The following is a 22615-nucleotide window of genomic DNA, read 5'->3' as shown; positions in this document are numbered from 1 at the left end:
TTTTACAAGGTAACGCGATTTTTTTTCTTGCACTATGAGATCAGTGCAATTTCAAGATCAATCTTCCATGCAGATTTTTGAGTTATCTCGGCCAAGCAAAGGAAAAGAATCAAATCTCTCCACCAATGAATGGTACTTCGTGAAAATATGACAAGTAAAAACTTGAGCTTACATACTGCAGATGAATTGGAATGGTAAACTGATCAATCATAAAATTGTTCTATCTTGAAAAGTGTTGTCCAGTAACTTTAATCATTCAGAAGAAATTAATGATTACAAACTCATCCTTAACATCACTCTCCCATCCTTAATAACCACCGTAAACCTATACTGCAATCATTACATGAACAGGCCTATGAATAGGAGATGGGATTGTGACTTATTTGCCATTATATTACATGCTAGAAGCCACAAATCATAGTTGAAGTGATAAATCATAAAATAGAGACAGCTCACATCCTTAATTAAATAAATCAACTGTGGCATATGCAATCAGGAGCAGGATATGTATATATGGACTGCTTTGGTTTTCTTAATCTGATCTGCCCTTGTCTGTTTTCATGCCCTTCTAACACTGACTGCTGGAAATCTGACCAACTCATGCTTTTATTTAGGAAGAGTTGGCCCAACAATGCCATATTCGGCCTTATAGTTTTCAGGTTTTCATAAGTTCGATGTCCCACCTGTAAAAATCACAAATGTCATTGTCTTATGGATTCTGCAGTGCAGAGTACTGAATAAGAATATATGGCACATTAAATTTGTAAAAAATTCTCTTAAACTTTTGATTAAGTCAGAAAATTATTGCAAGAGAACACCTTGAATAACTTTTGGCGCATGTTTTTTCAACTTCAATTCAATGGCTTCAGTTAATGACAATGAAATTCTGTGTTTTACAAATGAATCTACTAAAGTTTAGCAAAAGCAATCTGAAGAACTAGCAAGAAAAAAAATAGTGTAGATACCATGGCAAATTTCCGTCCTAACGAGTTCTTAATGGTTAAATGATTAAATTCATTCTTTCCAAACAACTAAAACTTTTAGAACAAATGGTAATTTATTATGGTATTAGAGCTTGTCCTAAGATGTGAGAAGGAGGTTAGAATAATGATTTAATTTACCATTTCCTAACAGCTTAAAATTTTGGAACAAGTGGTAATTTATCATTATAAAGTTTCCTAATTGATCTGACGTCTAAAAAATTGCCATATCCCAATTTCTCGTTCATATCATAAAGTGGTGCATCAAAGACCAACCATTGGATGGGAACATTATAGAATTTTATCTTCAACAAGCTAACTGGATGGGCCACTTTAAGTTGATTAAGAGCAGAGACAGCAGCATAACTTCCAACAATTTAACTGAATGTTTAGATCTATGATGACACCAGGTAGAAATACTCACCAATGCATTGTGCATATTTCCTGGAGAAGCAGATATAAAGATGTTGCTGTGCATACTAACATAGTAATCAACTGCAGCTAACAAGGATGCCTTTCCTTTAATCTGGGCCCGTTCCGCTTTGGAAGTTAAGCTCTTTTTGTCTTCCATCAGTGGGAACAACTTTTTCAAAGTTGAAATCCTAGCTTCTCCACCAAATACCTTGTGAAACATAACCATTTCACAGATCAAAACTCTGGGAGCAAAAAGATATATTTCACTTCTCAAAAAGTGGCGTAGACAAGAAAATAGTTGAGACATGATAAACCTTGTGGGAGGCAAGATAGAGCCTAGTATTGTTGTCAAAGCCCAAAGCTGCAAGAAGCAATCCAATCTCTTCTGGAGTCAAGGGGCAACGACCCTGATTCCTCAACTCTTCATTCGTGAACTGGGAGTTAAGGACCCTTCCCTGCCAAATTGCTTGTCTATACTTGGCTAGAGCCTTCTTTTCAGCTTTGCCCCCACCAAAGTCACAGGCTGAATGGGCCGCCATATCCTGAATAATGACATGGTTAATGAACAAGAACGTGGAATCAAGGTTTAAAAACTTTATAAACTAAACTCAAAAATTCTGGACAATTCAAAAGATCATAAAACCGATGGTGTGGATTTCCTCAAATGACAACAATGACTCAATCACTGAGGTAGCTCTGTAAGACTAAACTAATTTATTAATTAATTTGGTGGCCCACATGATGAGGCACATGTGACAAGTTAGAGGTTTAATTGGATATAAAGACATATCCATTAGTGTCTTATCTGATTGGTCAATTAGAAAAGTGGTTTCTTGACTCCAACTTTGATGGTAAGGTGGAGATTAAAGTAAACTAGGAAACTAGTCCTCTCTCTATCCATTAAGGTATTCAATTTTTCCCATCATAGACTGAATCTTACTGAACTAAATGTATACAGCAAAAGGGTGAAGAAAGCAAAACCAATCCTACAGAGAATTATTATTATTCAAAGGATCTCAAGAGAATTGCATCAATGGATCCAGGTAAGTCTCATGACTATTTTATTGTGTTTTATATCAGTGTGAAATCCATGATAGTTCTAGATCCTAAAGTTAAAGTAGTTGTTGAGTGCTTAACAATATAAAGAATTTTAAGTTTACAAGCTCAACCCAATGATGTACAGATTGAATGTCTTCAGATATTTGACCCAAAACATTTTAACAGTCACAAAAGGCATAAAATGTTGGCTTGTTTGATGGCTTGAACAGTGTTATTATCATTCTTTAATCATAATGCACTATGAAGTGCCTATTAGGGCTGTACACAAAGCCAACCAAACCAACAAAAAATGACCAAGCCGACAGCTTCTGCTGGTGGTTGGCAGCATTTATTTTCCAAAATGATAAGCTCATCTGGTGATCGGAAAAAAGTTTTGAAAACCGCCTATAAACCACACCAACTGACCCTTCTCCAGCTCTCTCTTAATTTCCTCAAATCCCCCCCTCCCCCACCTCCACAGTAAACCAAAATTTGATGTGCATTTTAAGAACTAAAATTATGCAATTCATTGGTGAGATTTTCAAATTTTTAATTCAAAAGAGAGTTTTAAGTTGTTAGGTGGTGTAATATTAAGGAAGAGTTACATTGGGGGTAACTTTTTTTTTTATAGGAACATTGGGGGTAGCTTTAAGCAATGTTACATGATTTAATAACTTTTTATACTAGATTAATATATTGAAAGTGGATTATATGCTCTCTATGTTCTTAACATGCTTGCCAAATTTTGTGTTAATTGGATGTTATTTATTATTCTATCCATAAACTCATTTTTTATGCATAACTTTGAAATGAAAAAACTTGAAATTAAAATTTTGATAGATAACATAGTTACTAATCTTTTGATCATTTTGAAATTTTGCAAATATAGGGGGTATAAGAAGAAAATATATTACAACAATGGATTTGTCAAAATTCACATCAAGAAAAAATAAAATAAAATAAAAAATTGAGTAGTGTAACATTGTTTAAAATTACATAACCCAACCCATATATATATATATATATATATATAGAGAGAGAGAGAGAGAGAGAGAAGTGGCATACTTTGTCAAATCGAAGGTGTAGCACCACAAAATTCCCTGCCCCCACTGTGCTCTCCTGCAGGTCGCTGGTGCCAAGTGCTCCATTTTTACCCAAAGGGTTGCGGAGACGGTTGACAAGAGCATCACCAAGCTGTCTAATATGAGGAACAAAAGCTAATGCTTGGAAGTTAACTTTACAACGTAGCTGTTGGATGTCCATAGGCAAGTTGTCGAAAGCCAAACGATGAGAGAATGGGGCAATTGCAGCAATTCCATAACTGAAACGTACAAACGTGTCTCAAATTTCAGAACACAATATGATTTAGAGATAAGGCCAAATCCAGAAAATAATTAAAAGTCCATATCTAAGCAATGTCATTGCATTATTGAAGGGTACAAATTGAATCTAACTACTTGGGTAGCATCCACTTGGTTTCTTTTTTATAACTTGTCTGGAAACAAATAAAAACAATACCAGAGCATTCACAGACAATAAACAAGACAACCTTCTTCCACTCTTCATCAAGTAGAAAGTTACTTCATACACATAAACAAACAAGTGGCAACCATCTAAGATTATTAAATTAGAATTTATAAAGATTGCAGTAAGATTTCCATGTAGTTTGCATCAGAGCTGCCATGGGAACGGCATTCTAGTGTATGGGAGACCTCTGAACTAGAAAAATGATAGGTAGTTTCCGAAGGCCATTCATTCTATGTAAATGTTACATACGTAGATGTGAAAATACTTAATCAAAAGCAGGCAGCTTTGTCCTTTGTCTCATATTCAAAATACAATTTCAGGTAATATAAATCAAGTAGTGTGTCTACTCTGGAATAAGAGGACTACTATTTGGCCTGTGGAAGATATAGCTGTTCTAACAATAAGCATGAAGAAACTTGGACGTAACATTTTATAATATTTGACCAGAAATTCTATTTAAATATTTCCATCATTTAAAGAAATAGAGTATATCAAATACCCAAAATCATTTATTGTGATATTTTTCTATCAGAAACTCTATATCTGCTAGAACCTTAGGTGCACTGAATTTAACATCTAAAAAGTACATTAAGGGTCTGTTTGGATAGAACTTATTTTGCTGAAACTGAAAACTGAAAACTGAAAATACTGTAGCAAAATAATTTTAAAATGTGTGAATAGTGCTGTGGGACCCATTTTTAATGAAAAAGTTGATAAAAAGTGGAGTTTGTGGGACCCGTGAACAGTGCACTTGTGCACTGTTCACAGAAGAACGGGTCAACCATTGCGGCTGAAAAGAAAAAAAAAAAAAAAAAAAAAAAAAAAAAAAAAAAAAAACTGAGGAAACGCAGATGCAGCACTAATAAGTGCTATCCAAAAGAGCACTAAGTCATTAGATTCTAGATCTTCCATCGAAATAATGCATCTCAGTTCACAAATAAATTATGTGGTTTATGGAAAAAGATAGTCTTTGAGCCTATAATTAGCCATGGATGTGATACTTTTATACATTTGAACCCTGTAATCAACAAAATTGCTTACAACCAGAGGATTTAAAGAAAATTCAGCAATAAATCTAACAAGAGGATTAGGAAACTACCAACCTCTGTAATACAGGCAATACGTTATCTAGATACCAGTTGGCCGATGCATGAACCGGTGCTGTCTTAATCCTAGTAGCTCGGATTGCTGTTGCATAATACTCCCTTGTGCTCCAGGAGAATTCATTAGGCAGCTCTTTAACTATAGAAATATCATCCTTCAATACATTAATAAAGTGATCCACATCAAATATATCCATGAATGAGCTGCAAAGGAAAAAATCATGCAACTTCATTAATAAGCCTCTCCCAAAATCCATAAGATAAAGAAATGAGAAAAACCAAAACAAAATGGTTCTTGCTAGTACCTTGAATCTTGCCAAACAGGATTCACTTCAAGATGTGGGATGACAAGTGTCGCATTCAGTATTTTAGCAACGGCAACTGCATCACATATCTTTAAAAGACACAAAATAACACTTAGCTTCTGATACTACTTTTTGAAACAGACAAGTTACTCCAAATTCTGATAAACTTAATGTTATCCATGATCTCTAGTCACCTCTAAACATATAATTAAATGTTCGAGAAAATCTTTTGGTACATACCCCCATTCTCTGCTGGTTCAAGCCTCCATCAAGAAATACCTGAATATAACCTTCAGATTTCTCTGGTAATGCTGCATGAAAGAAAGGGCCAATAGTGAAAAAAAGAAAAGAAAAAGAAAAAGAAAGAACTAGATCATGATTAATGAAAAACAATACATGAGGTCACACACACACACTGTCTCTATACTTCATACAGCACACAGCAGATTGAACACAAAGTAAACTTCTTATGGTTACTCTATTCCTGATCACTTACAAGGGGTTTTTGGAGATTCAACACAAGGCCTCCATCCTTGGTTGGCCAAAGGAATCCAGAGATCTGAATGCTGAGAATTTGTCTGATGAAAAGAATAAAATGTTTAACATGAAGAGGATTTTACAAAGAGAACTATAAATGTACTTAAAAAGCATGTTTGCAGCTGAACTCTTACAGTTTCGCGTTGTAAAGCACTCTTGAGAATACGTGAGTGCCTTGGTTTTGGAACATTCCATTCCTGTAAACACCATTATTTCATAAAACAATAAATTTATGACCCCAAAAGAGCAATTTATAGGCACGGTGCCATGTTTAAAACAGGCTGATTGTGTATGGGTTTACGCCATCCTTGGATTTGTATATCACAGAAGTAGCATAAATATTTATAGTACATAGAAGAGGCATAACAAATTACAAGAAAAGAGAGATATCAATTCATGGTATTATAACAAAATCAATAATATAATTTATTGAGAACAAAAACGTTTTTCTTTCTCAGTCTAAGTGATAATTTAAGAAAAGAAACAGAAGTAAAAGGCTAAATTTTGTGATACCAATAGATTTAAAAATTGATTAGTGATTACCCTGAATGAATTTTCTTTCTTTGAATTTTATAAACCAAGAATTCAAATATATTGAGTTTTATGCATAAATGCCAACATCAGTGAGAGTTTTGTGTGGAGAGAAGATAACTTCCATATATATGTATGGATGAATTTTCTTAACAAACTATTATCATTGTGATTAATAGTCAAATTACTATTTAGCACAATTGTTATTAACTGTTATATCTTTTAACTTCAATAACCATTCAGAAATTTGCACCTTGTAGATATTAAAAAATTTGACCCCAAAAAAATAAAAAAAATAAAAAAAAAATCCCTGAAATCAGCAAATGGTCAGTACTAATCTTTCCAAACTTTCAATCATTGATGTGAAACTCATTAGCTCATCATTCAGGGTTTCCAACAATGTAAACCACAGACCTTTCTTGCTTCGATCCTTTCCTTTTTAGGTGACTATTCATAATAACATATCATTTAATTTAAATACAAATAATCTCTAAACTTCCTAAGGCCAGATGGGAAGTCCTTATATATCATAGATTCTCAGTTGGTTGGCAATCTGAGTAGAATCAACCGGTTCAAGTCAACAAATCCAAACACTTCCTAGTCAAATTTAACTTTATCTTCTCTTATTTATGACTTATTTCAACCTCATCCACTTAAAAATATAACAACCATCCAATCATTCTATTCACTTTTTGGCATAAATTAAACTCACTCCCTATTAATCCAAAAGAGTTAATCCATACCCTTTTCTGAAACATTACACACCCAGAATATTCACTCCCAGTAAACATTTTTTAGGGACTATAGAACAAAGACAGCTTTCCCGGGAAACTTTCAATGACCCACTTACTGTCACATTAAGAAGCTAATACTACAAAAGAAAAATTATTCCAATAAATAGTACTTTGCTTTTGTTTTTGTTAAAGAACAAAAATAAAGGGTCTTAAAATAAAGAAAAACATGATGATGAATGATCCAAAGAGTGTGAACTTACCGTGAACATGGAAGGCGAGGCATGGCCCAATGGGCTGAAGAAACTAGTCAAGAACACTGGAAAAATCAGAACAAAAAGTCCAGCCAGTGCTCCTCCTCTTCCTCTATGAGGCTGACACTGGAGCAGAAGCCTCATCATCCCAACTGGGTTTTTGCTTGGCTGTGGAAAAGAACACCCTTTACCCTCTCTACAAAGTCACAGAACTTATAAATGTGGTTGTATCTGATCTAAAGTAAAGAGGCTTAGCTATAAAATTACAAAGCCATTAATAGTTTCTGTGTCTTGTCTGTCTCCGTCTGATAGAGAGAGTAAAAGGTTCACTCTTAGAAACCGGGACACGTGGTCACTTCTTGGAAACGAATATGGGGTGTGTGTAAGTGTAATAACTGTGTCTTTTGTAAATGGGACCCAGTGGATAAAAGAGAAAATGGGAATGAGGTTTTTCTTTTCCTGCTTTTGTTCTATAATTTGTACGTTTTTTTTTTTTTTGAGATAATATAATTTTGTACGTTAGAAAAGGAATCCGACAGTGCCGCTTTCTGTGAGTCACAGACCATTTTGGGAACAAAGTAAAAAAATAAAGGTTGATAGATTTGACCGTTGGAATGGGTGAAAGGTGTGTGTAAAACTGCGAACTTTATTGGATTCACTTTTATATATTTCTTGAACTACCGACACTACTACAGCAACCTTTATTGAGATATCATTCTCCATGGGCCTCTCCTCCGCGCAAATTGGGAATAATGTTTGGTCACGTTGGGCTAAAAATTAAATATAAGAACGGTGAACAACAGGCCACAAAGGAAGAGTAAACTTTCACAGTTTTATACTATACTTTTATCCTTATTCCTTCCTTTTTAAAACAAAATAAACTAAAGAAATTAAGTTATACCAAACTCCACTTGAGTGAATTATGGAACAAGATTCTTTAAAGTTAGTTGGTAAGCACTAGCATTGGAGGGGTTAAGGATCACCAAATAGTTCATGCCCATGGCCCAACCTAGTAGCCCGACTACTTACTAGGTTAATAGGCGGCTTGACCCGTTGTTATTGAGGCCTATGGGTAGTCCACTAGCCTAGTGGATCAGGTCTTGGACTAGTTTTTATGCCCATAAGCGTCCCGTGGGCTAACCCAATAGCCCAGCTTGTTGGCCCAACCCGTTGCCTAGCCTAATTACTTAGAATTCTAGCAACTTAGTTTACTAAATATATATTTTTCTAGTAGTTTAGCAATTTTGAATTAACCATTTGAATTTTTTTTATTAAAAGATAAAAAAAGCATTTAAAACCTTAATAAAAAAAATTAAATAGGTTTCCATCAACAAAACAAAAAATTAAATAGATTTGACTGAAAAAAAAAAAATTATGAATTAAATTCTTTGATTCTTTCCTTTATAAAAATATATTAATTATTCCCTTATAAAAAAAAATTGATTCTTTCCTTATAAAAAAATATTAAAATAAGATACTAACACAAGCACATGGGTAGCCCATTAGGCCCAACCCGATAACCCAGTTGGCTAAAGACAAAATGGGCATTACTCATGGGTAGGGTCATGGGCCAGGGTTTTCTCTTCTGGCCCAACCTGACCGAGCCCATTAAGTAGTTAATAGCCCACTATACCAGTCCATTGTGCCCATGGATCAAGTAAAACTGCCCTAATTGCTATTTTACAACCTAAGACACCCAAAACACACTCTATCAAGATTTGTAAATTTAAATTAAAAAAAAAAAAAATTGCAACCTATGAACAGTTATATGCAACCTTACTGTTCATAGATTGTAAAGGAAAAAAAATATTATTTTAATCTTGTAGTTATGTGTGAAGAGAAAAAGAGAGTGGGAGGAAATAGAGAGAGAATAATACTTTTTATTATTTTATTAGGTAGTTTATATATATATATATATATATATATATATTTTTTTTTGAAAAACGACAGTTTATATTATTTTATTGAGTTGTATGTAAAAATAAAATTTGGAATGTAAGGTGAGTTGTAAAATGGGTGGGTAAAATAAATAAGGGAAATGCTAACGAATGCGCTTAGGACAATGGCTAATAATCTATTTAAATAAAATTTTTATGAGGAAAAAAAAAACAATTAATGTTTTGACAGCTTTTTCTATTTCCCATAAAAGTTGTGTTAAAACTTTTCTAAAATATATTGTTAACCATTATCTTAAGTGCACATGTTAGTATGACCCAATAAATAAAATAGTATTTAAGGATGCAAAATAAGTTTTTTTTTTTTTTTTTTTTTGGCATCCTCGGATAGCACTCTAAGTATTTTATAGTTAAAATAATAGATCTTTAACATTTCTTACCTATTGTGCCTCCTCATTTGCAATGTTTGCCTCTATGCCAATATAGTTCTTTAGGCCGGGTCTAGGCTTATGCCATTTATGCCCTAGCCTAAAGTTCCTAATTGCCCCAAACTTTTATGATAATAAGTGTGCTATTTAATATTTTCCCAACTCCAAGGAGAAAAACAAATCTAATTAATTGTGAATTCACGGATTTACATTATTGATCAATTTCCCCTAACATTGTAAAACTTTTAATTTTTGTAAACCAATCTCCTAAGTAGTAGACAATAAACATTAGCCATCTAAGCTCTCACATAACCATACAACAAACAATCTCTCTCTCTCTCTCTCTCTCTCTCATTAAAAATAACAAAGTTTGACAACAAACTTAGTTGTAGCCTAAGGCTACAACTCAATTCAATATCATTTTTTTTTTAATATGAATTTCAAAAAAATCACTATTGGATCACATTTTCTTTTTATATCTTATATACTCGCAAAAAATTTTAGAAGATAAAAACTTAATAACTATATTATCAATCAAATGATTTACTTTCAATTTTTTGTGATCTAAAAAATTATGAATAAAAAATAATTTTATGAATCGAATAGTAAATAATACCCAATCGACACGAAATTTAACATGCGTTAAGAATATAAAGAACATACAATCCAACAATTAGATTTTCAAAATATATATAAACATATTAATTTTTTTAGCGGGAGCCAAGTGTGTAGCCAAACTTTTTCCAATTAAAAATTAGAATATAACACTCTTAATCATAAATCTCCTTACTCAAGATAAAGTAAATCTTGCTTAAATAATACAATGAATCATACAATTTAATACATAAAAATTGTCTAATGAACCGCCACATGCACTTAAAAAAATGTCACATAATTAATTGGAATAATCTACTCCATCTTAAAGCAAAAATCATTGTATGAATACATCATATACAGGGTTGCAGGAGAATTCGATATGCCAAATTCCATCAAAATTATAATCAAATGAAAGCACAACAGATGGCCAGTTTATCTCTCACATCTATCGTTATCAAAGAGAAGTTCTTTACTTACGATGCTTGTGGCAGCGAGAAATTATCATCTTAACTATCATGCTCCATTTGTTTTGAAGAAAAATGTTTTCAGATATTTGGTATGACAAGTAAAAATTTTCAAAGTAAACCACCAAAATCGACAGTTTAGCTACAAAGCCGCTGGTGCGGTAGTTCGGTGATCGGATTGCTAATACCAATGGTTGGAATGGCAGTTTTGATTATTAGACCTTCGACATTGGTCACTAGTGACTGGATCTCCAAAACGGTGGCTCTAGCAACCGCCTCCGAAGCGGTGTCTTCAGTGCACTGATGGCCAGAATGGCAACTTCGATTATCAAACCTTCAGGAATCGCAAGAACTGGTAGACAAAATAGTGTCTTTGGCAGCCATTGTAAAAGTAGTGTCTCCAGTGACCAAACTATAGCACCGATGGCCGAAACAACAACTTCAGTATTAGACCTCTAGCACCAATTATTGCAGTGGCGACACCAACTACCTCGATGACCTAACCACCAGATAGGGTTTTGGGCGAAATTGCAATAACATGGGCATTCTTTTTAGCAAGAATTATTGTAGTAGGATAATGGCTAGGAGGATTTGAAAGGCATTATGAAATTAAGATTTCCAAGGTTTAGCCCATGCTTAGCTCAGAATCCCACTACTTGCCATATTTGGTTTGGTATTGCTATCACACATGACTTCAAAATTCCACTACTGCACTCGCGGGTGCTTCCCTTTAAGGTAGAACGCTCCCCTACCAATACCTTTTTCATCCCACATCTTCTGTAGACCACTTAGCCCCTCTACCATATGTTTTTGTAAAATGTTTTACTAAAAAAAAAACGTTTTACAACTTTTTATAAAGGATTTTACAATTAACAGAAAATATTTTACAAATTTGACTACATTTTACATGCAAACAAACACCTAAAAAAAAGAACCATTTAAAAAATTATTTTACTTCAAAATAAATGGAACCTTAATATTAAAATGTCTACCTAGAATTACAGAAGTGAAGAAGATAATAAATTGGAGCGGAGAAAGAATGGAGTCCGGGCTGGTCCCTCACCCTTTTAAAATCCGTTGGGTGTTGGACTGTTGGGAGTTGGGAGGTTGCGACTTGCAACAACACAACACAAATGCAATTCAAAAACACACAAAACAACCCAAGAAGATAGAAAAGAAAGACACGTTTTTCAATTTTCAGTTTATAGATGAGATCCAATCCAAGTAGTTGAGCTACTCACCTATACCTCTTTAATTCTATGATTTTTTTTAAAAGCCTCTTCAATTCTTGTTTTTTAGGGGTTAAGTACTAAATACTAAATAAACAAACTTCTTCAATTCCCTTCTCTTCTCTCTCTTTCTAACACTACCAATAATAAATACCACTTCTTCAATTTCCTTAAATTTTCAGACTTCAAACAACCCATCTCTCTCTTCTCTCTATCTCTCTAATGGCGGGTTTTTTGTCTCTCCTCCGGCGCATTTACCTCTCTGTCTACAATTGGACCGTCTTCGTTGGATGGTATTTCCCAAAAATTTCCTCAGATCTCTCACACCCGTTTCTTTCTATCTGTTTCTCTTTTATATATAAATTTCATGTGTGTAATTGGAAATTGTGCAGGTTTCAAGTATTGTACCTTGCTGTGAAGACAGTGAGAGAGTCAGGGCATCAACACGTCTACTCTGCCGTTGAAAGACCCCTTCAGCTTGCTCAAACCGCCGCCATCTTGGAGGTTCTGTTCTACTATTTTAATTATTACTTTCCCAATTCAAATAGCCTCAGATTCACTCACTTCTGGTTTGCACATGTTTAAGTTTCTTAACTTCTTTTGGTTGTTGTTGTTTCGGATTCCCCGGTGAAACAGATTTTTCATAGTCTAGTAGGTGAGTTTTGTTTTGTTTTGTTATGTTCATCAATAATGTTCCCTAAAGATCATGTTTTTATTTTAAACCAAAACCAAAACCAATACTTTTTGTTTTTGTTGTTACCAATTTTTTTTTAAAAACAGGTCTGGTGAGATCTCCAGTATCAGCAACATTGCCACAGATAGCTTCAAGGTTGTATTTGACTTGGTTCATCTTGTGGAGTTTCCCTCAGGTTTGAATCAATGAATGAATGAATGCATTTCTTTTGTAATACCCAACTGTCAAAATATTGTTTTTATTATTTTAGACTATATGTGATGTGTAGTTTATGATTTTGGCAGACTCAGACTCACATACTTGTGACCTCCCTAGTCATCAGCTGGTCCATCACGGAGGCAAGTGTTACATGATTTTCAGTTTTATTCCAACTGCATTCTTGGGTTCCTGTTTTGTTCTGTTTTTATGTATGTGTCAAACTGTTACCAATAAAAGGATTAGTGGTAAAGTGGTACAAATTTCTAAACACCACCTATATGAAAAAATTACTGTACCATTAGTGGTGACGTGGTACAAATAAAACCCCAGCTGTATGAAAAAATTAGTGAGCATTGAACCCTATAAATATGTATTGCTGAGTTTGAATATCTGGGTTTTGTTTAGCACTTTAAAATTAGGAGAAGAAACTACAGTGATTTAGAATGAAGAAAATTCCAATCTTTCGTAAAATTTTATTTTTATAGCTAGGTGATGTGCAAGTAAAACTTGTAGACCAGAATCAAAATAGCATGACGGGGTTTTTATGTTGAATCAAATCTCAACTTTTGTTGGTTGATGCTGCAGTCTGATATTGAATGTATAATGTAAGCCTGGTGTTCATTTTTCTTTATTGGAGCATATGGTATTATAGAAAGAATACTAGACACCTTTTTTTCTTTGGTTACTGCAGATTATTCGGTATTCTTTCTTTGGGCTGAAGGAGGCGCTTGGTTTTGCACCTTCATGGCTCTTGTGGCTCAGGTATAGACTATGTAATTTATGCCAATTGGACGGAAAGGGAGTGATTGCTTTGTTTCATTAAAATATTATATATGACATGCAGGTATAGCACCTTTTTGTTGTTGTATCCAACTGGCATCACTAGTGAAGTCGGTCTAATATATGTTGCCCTGCCATTCATCAAGGTAACAATTTTAATGATGCAGAAAAGCAACACTTCGTTTGCTAATGCATATGTTTCGGTAGAACTATATACCTCTTAAACTGAATTATATGATATCTACAACAACTTTAAATTACTAGTTCATGTATATATCAAAATGAAGTTGTCCTACTGAAGTGTTATTTAATTGTGTATTAATTAAACGCTGCAAAGTGCAGTAACAGTGGTTTTGGAGTGTGGGAAACAACTTCAGTGAAATCAATTAGCTCCTTGCATCATCTATTTTGTGAAGCTAAAAAGTATCTCTTAATGGTGAAACTGCTGCAACAGTTGATTGTGTCTGTAGAACTTTTTTCATATTTCACGGTCTCCTTCTGGCCCCATATTCAGGACATTTATGACTTATGAGTTATGAGAGTATGAGAGTTTCGATCAAATGCAGACCCCCTCCAAAAAAAGATAAAGAAAAGAGAAAAAGCAATCTCCTAGCCTGTTAGATATGCATTCCACAGTCCCATTTGGGTTATATTGCACAATTTAATGGATCGTTTGACAATCTTTTGACAAGCATTGACCTGGTTTTAAATGGGCTGATTTCATCATTTCTGTCATTCATTTTTAAAAGTAGGACACACACAAAGAATGGTCAACATGAGGAAAAAAAGATTGGAGTTGGGCTGGGAAAACTAAGTTTGGTGACTTTTTGATGATTATCTTCTGCTCTCTGCTTACAATGCTTTGAAAGGCATTTTCATTTCAACAATTAACTTGCAATTTCAATAAAACTATTTGTTAAGAATGTGTTCACTGAACAAATTGAGGTGCTTGCAGGAATCTGAAAAGTATTGTATAAGGATGCCAAACAAATGGAACTTCTCTTTTGATTTCTTCTATGCTGCAATTCTTGTGCTTGGAATCTATGTACCAGGCATGAACTCAGCATTCTTCTTTGAAAGATAATAACTCATTATCTAGTTGGCTAATTTCATTTGTTTGCAAACTTCTTAATTGATGAAATGACATTTTATATTGCAGGCAGTCCTCACTTGTATGGGTATATGCTTGGACAAAGGAAGAAAGCTCTCTCAAAGTCCAAGAAGGAGTAGAATGGCAGAAAGTTCTTTTAATGTCCTTGTGGGTGTGAAATGGAATTCTATTTATAAAAATGCTGTTTTTAGCTAGAATAATTTTCGGTTTAGTGTTCTCAAATTAAAGAAAAGAAGAAAATTTCCTTGTGTTGATTCAGAATCTGTTATCAAATTGATGATTTTCTAAATTGGGTTCCATGAGTACCGCAAATCTCAACATGAATTTGTCTTTGCCTAATCTTTTTCCGCAAATCTTGGCATGAATTTGTCTTTACTTAATCTTTTTCAGAAACAAATCCAGTGACCATAAGTCTATATAACATAGTGTTCACCATTTTATTGCAAAACATGTTTATAATCAAGAATCTTGGTGATTTTGTATGGCTATTTTTGGATGTAACATTGAAGTATTACAAAACTTTCCTTCATTTCTTACTTGATCTCCGATGAAGAAAAAATTGGGGAGGGGAAATAATAACATAATCAGATGTAATAAAGACTATCTACAGTTTGGTAACAACAATATGCCTTCAGGATAATATAACAACTTAGGTACCAATAACTGGTGTTTACAATTCAATTTTTAAACACGCCAAAAGTCTTGTAGTTTAATCTTAACTCAATACCACGCACCCTTAGTGCGATGGTCATTCCACAAGTATAAGTGCTTGTAAGGTGGAGCAAAAGTCGGGGTTCAAATCTCTAGGAAAGAACTCCACACACATACACACTTAGATTAGATTAACTAATTGAGATCCCATACGCCGTGAGGTACATTATATTATTAGTTTTCTCCAATATTTCAATAATTTTTGCCAAAAATTTTGTAGTTTAACTAGTTATTACCTCATAATATTTCCATCAGAGACATCAAAGTTTAAATTCCCACCCCCAACTATCGACGTATAAAAAATAAAAATAAAACATTTCAATAATTTTCCTAGTAAAAAATTACACTATTTGGTTATTTTATAGACAAAATAGAAAAACACTAAGAGTAGTGTAGTATATTGATCATCCTATATATGTGTTTACAAATTGAAAATTGCATGATATAGTGGCTAATATTGATAGGCATGTTTCATGCCTACTAAAAAAATGTAAATATCTTTCAATTATTATTATTATTATTTTTTTTTTTTTTTTACATTTGTGAGAGACCGCGCCCCCGACCTGTGTTTTTATGGGATGTTGGGCCAAACCCACGTGAATGGGTGGAGTCGTATTATTACCTCTCAAAATGGAGATTCGACTAGTTATATTTTCCCCTTTAGATTAAGGGTTTTACAATGGAGTCGTCACTTATTTAATTATTAGAATAAATAATAAAACCAAAATTTGAAAATTTCCTCATTTTATTAATCTGTAATTGAATTTACATTGATCATAGGAAAATTACATGACTTTGGTCCTAGATACAATCTAAGATAAAGTACATGGTTTTGTTTCCTAATTACAATCTAAAAATCGAAAATTACATGGATAAGCATTTGATCTACTAACCTTTGATCTAAGTTCGGAGGCTATGTTACAAGGTTGGAAGATGTTAGGCAACCACATTGCCCGGTGAAATTGGTCTTCTAGACTATGGTGACCAACATTCATATCATATCATCCAATATGTCAATCAATTTACATGTTGAATTTAATGTGTATGTATGTGATAAACCCTAATTCAATTTATTAAGCATTGCATTTGAATTAAAAAATAAATTCTAGTGAATGTGTGTGGATGGTGATAACCTAGATTCAAGAATTTGAAAGAATTATTAAACAAACATGTTTTTCATATTTTTGATGTGGATTTAAGATTAAATCTAGTGATATGTATGAACATATGATGAACAACCAAGAACATGTGAAGAACACATAAGAACAATTAAAAACATTCAAACATATTCAAGGGAATTATTATGCTTTAATTTTAAATTCTCATAATGGTAACATAAACAAACAATTAGGGAAATGGATTATACCTTCATGCAAGATCCATATGGTGGAGGAGGGGATTCTTGATGAAAGTTCTAAGGGTGGAGGAAAAGAAGAGCTAGGAGAGGGAAAATGAGTCTCACTCAATACCTTGAGTCTTATGAAAACCAAGATATGACAAAACTACTCAACTTCACTAGAACTTAAGAGAAGAGAAGAGAGGTGGGTTTTTCTGTTTTGAAATGAAGGAGATGAGGGGCTTATATAGTAGTGGTGGAGGAAATATAAATGGAAGACCATTTAATGAGGGTTGACAAAGAATCATAAACCTAGACCTCATTTTAGACTTTGGGGAAATTTTGTGCATTAAATGTGGAGATTGATGAGAGTGAGGAGCAAGCAAAGTTCGGTTTTCCCGTAGCTGCTGTAATAGCCTGTAGAGCCAATTTCGAAAAATCATATCTGACTCAATTTTGATCGGAATTGTCTCATTCTTATGCTTAAATTGAAGCCTCGAATGTCTAGTTTCTGGGAAAATTAACCTCATTCACAGATTCAAAATATTCTGAAAGATATTGATGAAATAGTGAACAGATGTCATTTGTTAGAAAATGGTTTTAGCACAATTAACATTAATAGGTCCCAAATTAGCTCCCAATTAACATTAAATGACTCCAATCACTCCCATTTCAGACTTAACTGATTCCAAATTTACTCTAATTAAAAAATAATTGCACAAATTACTCATTGAATAATTAATGTTTAACTATCTAGTTAATTAGGTGTGTGCAACCCTACCATATAATGTAGTCCTAACCAATCAAATTATGACACATCATTGATCTCAAATTGATTATACTTATAACCAATTGAAATCAATTGTTCATAATCACATATAGTCGGACTCAATTTGTGATGGTACATCTCAGCCATTAAAACTTGATTTGATGATAACTTTCAATCTGGTGGTCCGATTTGGGCTTATGACCAGTTGATTTAATTGTTACAACATCAAGATTATTTTGGTGAAATGAGACTAAAGATCTAATGACCAAAATCAAGATGTATATTTTCAAGATGAAATTACCATTTTACCCTCCATGTGAGGTTAAATGCAGGTTACAAAATAGGGTGTTAACAACATTCTTAATTGTGTGTTACTAAATTTATTTTTATTTTTCCTTTTTGTTGGACATTGTTTCAATTGTTTTAAAAACAACTCAATTTGAGTAAAAATAATATATTTCAAATAAATTATTTCTCACATACAAAAAAAAAAAAAAAAATTCTCATATAAATTTTGGAAAAATGATATTAAAATTTCATTATACTTAAAATAATTAATATAACAAAATAAACATATTTAATCTATTAGTAAATAATTGAAAGGGGTTAGGAAAGTTAAAAGGTGAAGATTAATTTTAGTGAATTTATAAATATTTAATTTTTATGGCTTTGTATCAATTGTTGTCAAAGAAAATAAACATGAGGAAGAATGTCATATTCTAAATTTATTATTTTATTCCAACTAAAAATTATTTCTTATATAGGGTTTATAAAAATAATCATAAAAAATTATTTAATATAAACAATTAATGCATAATGTAGGGATAAGGGCCCAAAATTGTATATTGGGTCTTGGGCTTTGGCCGAGGACGTTGATTGGTCCGAGGACGAATAAGCAGTTGTGAGGGTGTTAAGTTCAGAGTCCCATGAGTAACGTGCAAGCGAAAGGTTGGGAAATGTGGTCCGAGGAGGATTGTCTCCTCGGATAAACGAAGCACAGATCGAATGTATGTTCTATCACTCAAAGTGACCTTCCAAGAAATGTCATTAAGAAGGACGTGCCTTATGAATGTACTGGAAGAATGGGAGCTCAGAAACATCTAAGGGAAAGCTGCTACCATCGCATTAAATGCTCTGCGGCTAACTTTCTAGCTCCATTACTGTGGAGAAGACCCCTGAATAGTGCTCACTTGACTACCTCAACTCACAGAAGGCCTGAAGGGGTGTCCGATGGAACAGACACTCAAGTAGTTGCTTAAATGATCAACAAATGTAGGGTCAAGATCATCAAAAGGGAACTATATAATGTAAGAGACCTTCCATGGAAGGGAAATCGGAAAATAGAGAGAAAGAAGACGGTAGTAATCAAAATTGTATTAGTAATCTGTTCAACTGATTTATATTAGAACTTACCTTCTCGAACTGTGCCGAGAGTGAATTTGTTTGGGTTAATCCTTCTTGCTTCTATTTAATTATCTTTTAAACCCATTCTAGCCGTTGTTCAGCTCATTAGGACCTAGTTCTCTAACCCACTCTCTACAAATTTATTGTACTGGGCTAATATCCCTTTACATTTTAGGTTTGGGCTCCAAAACGTGTCCCTACGATTGGCGCCGTCTGTGGAGTGAACTTGTGTGATAGTGAGTGCAACAGTCAACTATGGTAGGATCAAGTTCTCATCAGAAAGAGTCCACGGGGTCCCAACGACGGGATGATTTCCTTAATCTTGAATGTAGGTAAGATTGAGAGGGTAGCATGCATACTACACATACAAGTAGAAGCCACTCTCGAGTTGGAAGTCACGTCTCTCAAGAGCAACATAACAAAGCCATGCAACTAGAGATTGACTAGTTAAAGAGAGAGTTGCGCCATGCACAACAAGAACGAACCCCCTCCAACTCTGACGTTTCCTCTAAGGGTGAAGAAGAGGCTAGTTATAGGCGAAGGTCAAGAACTCCACCCAGCAAATCTTTTTCCTACAATGAAGAACACCATCACAAATGTAAATACAAGAGCCCACCCCGCAGAGGCCTGGGAAATGATGCTATGAGTAAAGCATTGAACCAGATTTCCAAGTCGCCATTTACGCGCAAGATTGAAGGGGCAATACTTCCTCGGCGATTCTATCAGCCAACATTCACCATCTACAATGGTCGAACGGACCCTGTGGAGCATGTGAGACACTTCAATTAGAGAATGGCTGTCCATTCCAAAGACGAAGCCTTGATGTACAAGATGTTTCCATCCAGTCTAGGACCCGTGGCGATGAGATGGTTCGACGACCTAAGGGAAGATTCCATAAATTCCTTCAAGAAGCTCACCCAGGCATTTGGCTCTCATTTTATTACATGTAGCAAGGTTCCTCGACCCTTGGATTCCCTATTGTCCTTATCCATGCGAGAATGGGAGACTCTGAAGACATACTCAGATAGATACTGGGAGATGTTCAATGAAATAGATGGTGACTTTGATGAAGTGGCCATCAGTACTTTCAAGGCTGGCCTCCCAGCCGAGCACAGTTTAAGGAAATCTCTGACTGGCAAACCGGTCACCAGTGTGCGCCAACTCATGGACTGGATTGATAAGTATAAGAGGGTTGAGGAAGACCAGCAGTAGGGGAAAGGAAAGGCTAAGGTTATCCCTCAAGAGATGAGGGATTTTAGATCAGACCAATACAATAACAACCTACCTCGGAGGGACTTTGCTGAGCAGTCGTGGTCTGCCAATACTCAGGCGATTAACGCGATGTTTTGGGAACTAATGCATCAAGTTCTGGAGAAGATTAAGAATGAATCATTCTTCAAATAACCAAATAAGATGGCAGGAAACCCCATAAGGCGCAATCAGAACCTTTATTGCCAATATCACCAGGACCAGAGACATACTATAGTCTGTAGAAATTTGTGGGACCATTTGGACCAGCTGGTCCAAGAGGGAAATTTGAAGCAGCTTGTGCATCATTCCCCAGACAGGTTCAAAACCCCGAAGAGATGCTTCTTCAAGACCTCCTTTAGGCACAATAAATGTCATCTTCGCCGCTCCAGGGAGGACCAGGTCCTATCCCTTCAGAATAATGTCTGTCGCTCGGCTGTCCGCCGAGGACTCAAATTCTGAGTCAAAGAGGGCTAAAGTGAGTATCCAACCGGTATTAAGCTTTTCGGATGAAGATAAGGTTGGAACCATACAGCCCCATGATGATGCTTTGGTGATCACGCTAAGGATTGGGGGGTATGACGTGAAGAGGGTGATGGTGGACCAAGGCAGTGGTGTTGAGATTATGTACCCCGACTTGTACAAGGGGCTGAATTTGAGACCCGAAAACTTAATAGCCTACGATTCTCCTTTGGTGAGTTTTGATGGGAAAGTTGTCATTCCGAGGGGTCAGATTAGACTACCCGTGCAGGCTAGTTCAAAAGTGGTGAAGGTGGACTTCATCATGATGAATGCTTATTCCCCCTACACGGCCATTGTGGCTAGACCCTGGCTTCATTCCGAGGGGTCAGATTAAACTACCCGTGCAAGCTGGTTCAGAAGTGGTGGAAGTGGACTTCATCATGGTGGATGCTTATTCCCCCTACACGGTCATTGTGGCCAGGCCCTAGTTTCATGCCTTGGGAGCCGTCTCTTCTACTCTGCATCAGAAGATGAAATATTCAGCGGGAGGCTAGATTAAAGAGATTGTTGGGAGTCAATCCACGGCTAGGCATTGCCTAGTGGCTGCCATCCTACATTAGCCTGAAGCTGAGTCCTCGGCCCTTGCTAAAAGGAGCTTATAGCAATTAAAGACTATGGAGTTCCCTATCAATGGATCAGCCAAGGAGGTGAAATATGAAGATTTAGAAACAGTTGTTGTTGGTGATGACTCGGAGAAGTTCTTTCAAATCCGAGCTCAACTACCTCCTCCAGAGAATGAAGAGCTGATAGAGTTTCTTAGGAGAAATGTTGATGTGTTTGCATGGAACGCTTACGAAGCCCCAGGGGTGGATCCGAGCTTCATCTGCCATCATTTAAATGTTAATCCATCTGTCACCCCCAAAAAGCAACCACCTCGGCGTTCATCCAAGGATCATTTTGATGCTGTCAGAGACGAGGTGATGAAACTTAAGCAGGCAGGAGCTATCAAGGAGGTTTTCTACCCTGAGTGGCTGGCCAATACTGTGGTGGTGAAGAAGAAGAATGGGAAGTGGCAAATGTGTGTGGACTTCACAAATCTAAATAAGGACTGCCCAAAGGATCTCTTCCCTATGCCTAGAACAGACCAGCTAGTGGATGTAATTGTAGGTCATCCCCGGATGAGCTTCTTAGATGTCTTTCAAGGATATCACCAGATACCACTAGCCCTGAGTGATCAAGAAAAGATAGCTTTTGCCACTCCAATTGGAAACTACCACTACAAAGTGATGTATTTTGGTTTGAAAAACGCAAGGTCTACCTATCAAAGGATGATGACTAAGATGTTTGAACCACAGTTGGGCAAAAGTATTGACGTCTATATAGACGATATGGTGGTGAAGATTAAGGTGGTGTCCGAGCATGTCGGAGACCTCAGGAACATTTTTGAAATTTTGAGGAAACACAAGTTACGCCTTAATGCTTCCAAATGCTCTTTTGGTGTAGGATCAGACAAGTTTCTAGGCTACATGGTGACTCACCGGGGAATTGAGGTAAACCTTAATTAGATCAAGGCAATTAATAGCTTACAACCACCTCGGAATCCCAAGGAAGTCCAAAAGTTAACCGAAATGACTGCTGCCTTAAACCAGATTATCTCTCAGTCAGTGAATAGATACAAACCCTTCTTCCTGTTGATGAATAAGTGGAAGGAATTTGAGTGGACCGAGGAATGTGCTTTGGCCTTCCAAAGGCTTAAGGAATATCTCTCTCGGCCACCTATCATGTCCAGTCCTGAGATGGATGAACTCTTGTTTGCTAATATTGTCGTGGCCCCTCATACTGTAAGCCTAGTGTTGGTACGAGTTGATA

The 22615-nt window shown here is 35.3% G+C and overlaps 3 protein-coding genes across 3 annotated transcripts; 2 read left to right on the top strand and 1 right to left on the bottom strand.

Moving 5' to 3' along the window:
• Positions 1 to 168: 168 nt before the first annotated feature.
• On the bottom strand, positions 169 to 7760 carry LOC115995056 (O-fucosyltransferase 31). The gene is made up of 10 exons (XM_031119468.1): positions 7430 to 7760; positions 6039 to 6101; positions 5864 to 5945; positions 5608 to 5678; positions 5368 to 5456; positions 5063 to 5266; positions 3498 to 3753; positions 1709 to 1936; positions 1405 to 1602; positions 169 to 683 (listed from the first exon to the last, which is right to left on the bottom strand). Exons 1-10 carry the CDS (start codon positions 7565 to 7567, stop codon positions 474 to 476), a joined length of 1539 nt encoding a protein of 512 aa, XP_030975328.1. The 5' UTR covers positions 7568 to 7760; the 3' UTR covers positions 169 to 473.
• A 4071-nt stretch (positions 7761 to 11831) lies between these two features.
• On the top strand, positions 11832 to 15152 carry LOC115950727 (very-long-chain (3R)-3-hydroxyacyl-CoA dehydratase PASTICCINO 2A). Its single transcript, XM_031067962.1, has 9 exons — positions 11832 to 12326; positions 12426 to 12537; positions 12670 to 12688; positions 12814 to 12902; positions 13012 to 13065; positions 13617 to 13687; positions 13770 to 13851; positions 14661 to 14757; positions 14865 to 15152. Exons 1-9 carry the CDS (start codon positions 12256 to 12258, stop codon positions 14933 to 14935), a joined length of 666 nt encoding a protein of 221 aa, XP_030923822.1. The 5' UTR covers positions 11832 to 12255; the 3' UTR covers positions 14936 to 15152.
• Positions 15153 to 20705: 5553 nt separating this feature from the next.
• Positions 20706 to 21140, top strand: LOC115950195. The gene has a single exon (XM_031067435.1). It carries the CDS (start codon positions 20706 to 20708, stop codon positions 21138 to 21140), a length of 435 nt encoding a protein of 144 aa, XP_030923295.1.
• The last annotated feature ends 1475 nt before the right edge of the window (positions 21141 to 22615 follow it).

Source organism: Quercus lobata, chromosome 6, assembly GCF_001633185.2.
Source record: "Quercus lobata isolate SW786 chromosome 6, ValleyOak3.0 Primary Assembly, whole genome shotgun sequence".
Lineage (NCBI taxonomy): Eukaryota > Viridiplantae > Streptophyta > Magnoliopsida > Fagales > Fagaceae > Quercus > Quercus lobata.
Note: the sequence above shows the minus strand (reverse complement) of the source record. Positions and strands in the feature narration are given on the sequence as shown.

Bases quoted from the DNA above. Each gene is read 5' to 3' on its own strand.
- LOC115950727 (XM_031067962.1), top strand. From the start codon at position 12,256: ATGGCGGGTTTTTTGTCTCTCCTCCGGCGCATTTACCTCTCTGTCTAC. The intron at 12,327-12,425 runs GTATTTCCCAAA...GAAATTGTGCAG, and splicing joins TGGACCGTCTTCGTTGGATG to GTTTCAAGTATTGTACCTTG. The intron at 13,688-13,769 runs GTATAGACTATG...TATGACATGCAG, and splicing joins TCATGGCTCTTGTGGCTCAG to GTATAGCACCTTTTTGTTGT.
- LOC115950195 (XM_031067435.1), top strand. From the start codon at position 20,706: ATGTCTGTCGCTCGGCTGTCCGCCGAGGACTCAAATTCTGAGTCAAAG.
- LOC115995056 (XM_031119468.1), bottom strand. From the start codon at position 7,567: ATGATGAGGCTTCTGCTCCAGTGTCAGCCTCATAGAGGAAGAGGAGGA. The intron at 5,946-6,038 runs GTAAGAGTTCAG...TCTTTTCATCAG, and splicing joins GTGCTTTACAACGCGAAACT to ACAAATTCTCAGCATTCAGA. The intron at 5,679-5,863 runs GTAAGTGATCAG...TCTTTCATGCAG, and splicing joins TGAATCTCCAAAAACCCCTT to CATTACCAGAGAAATCTGAA.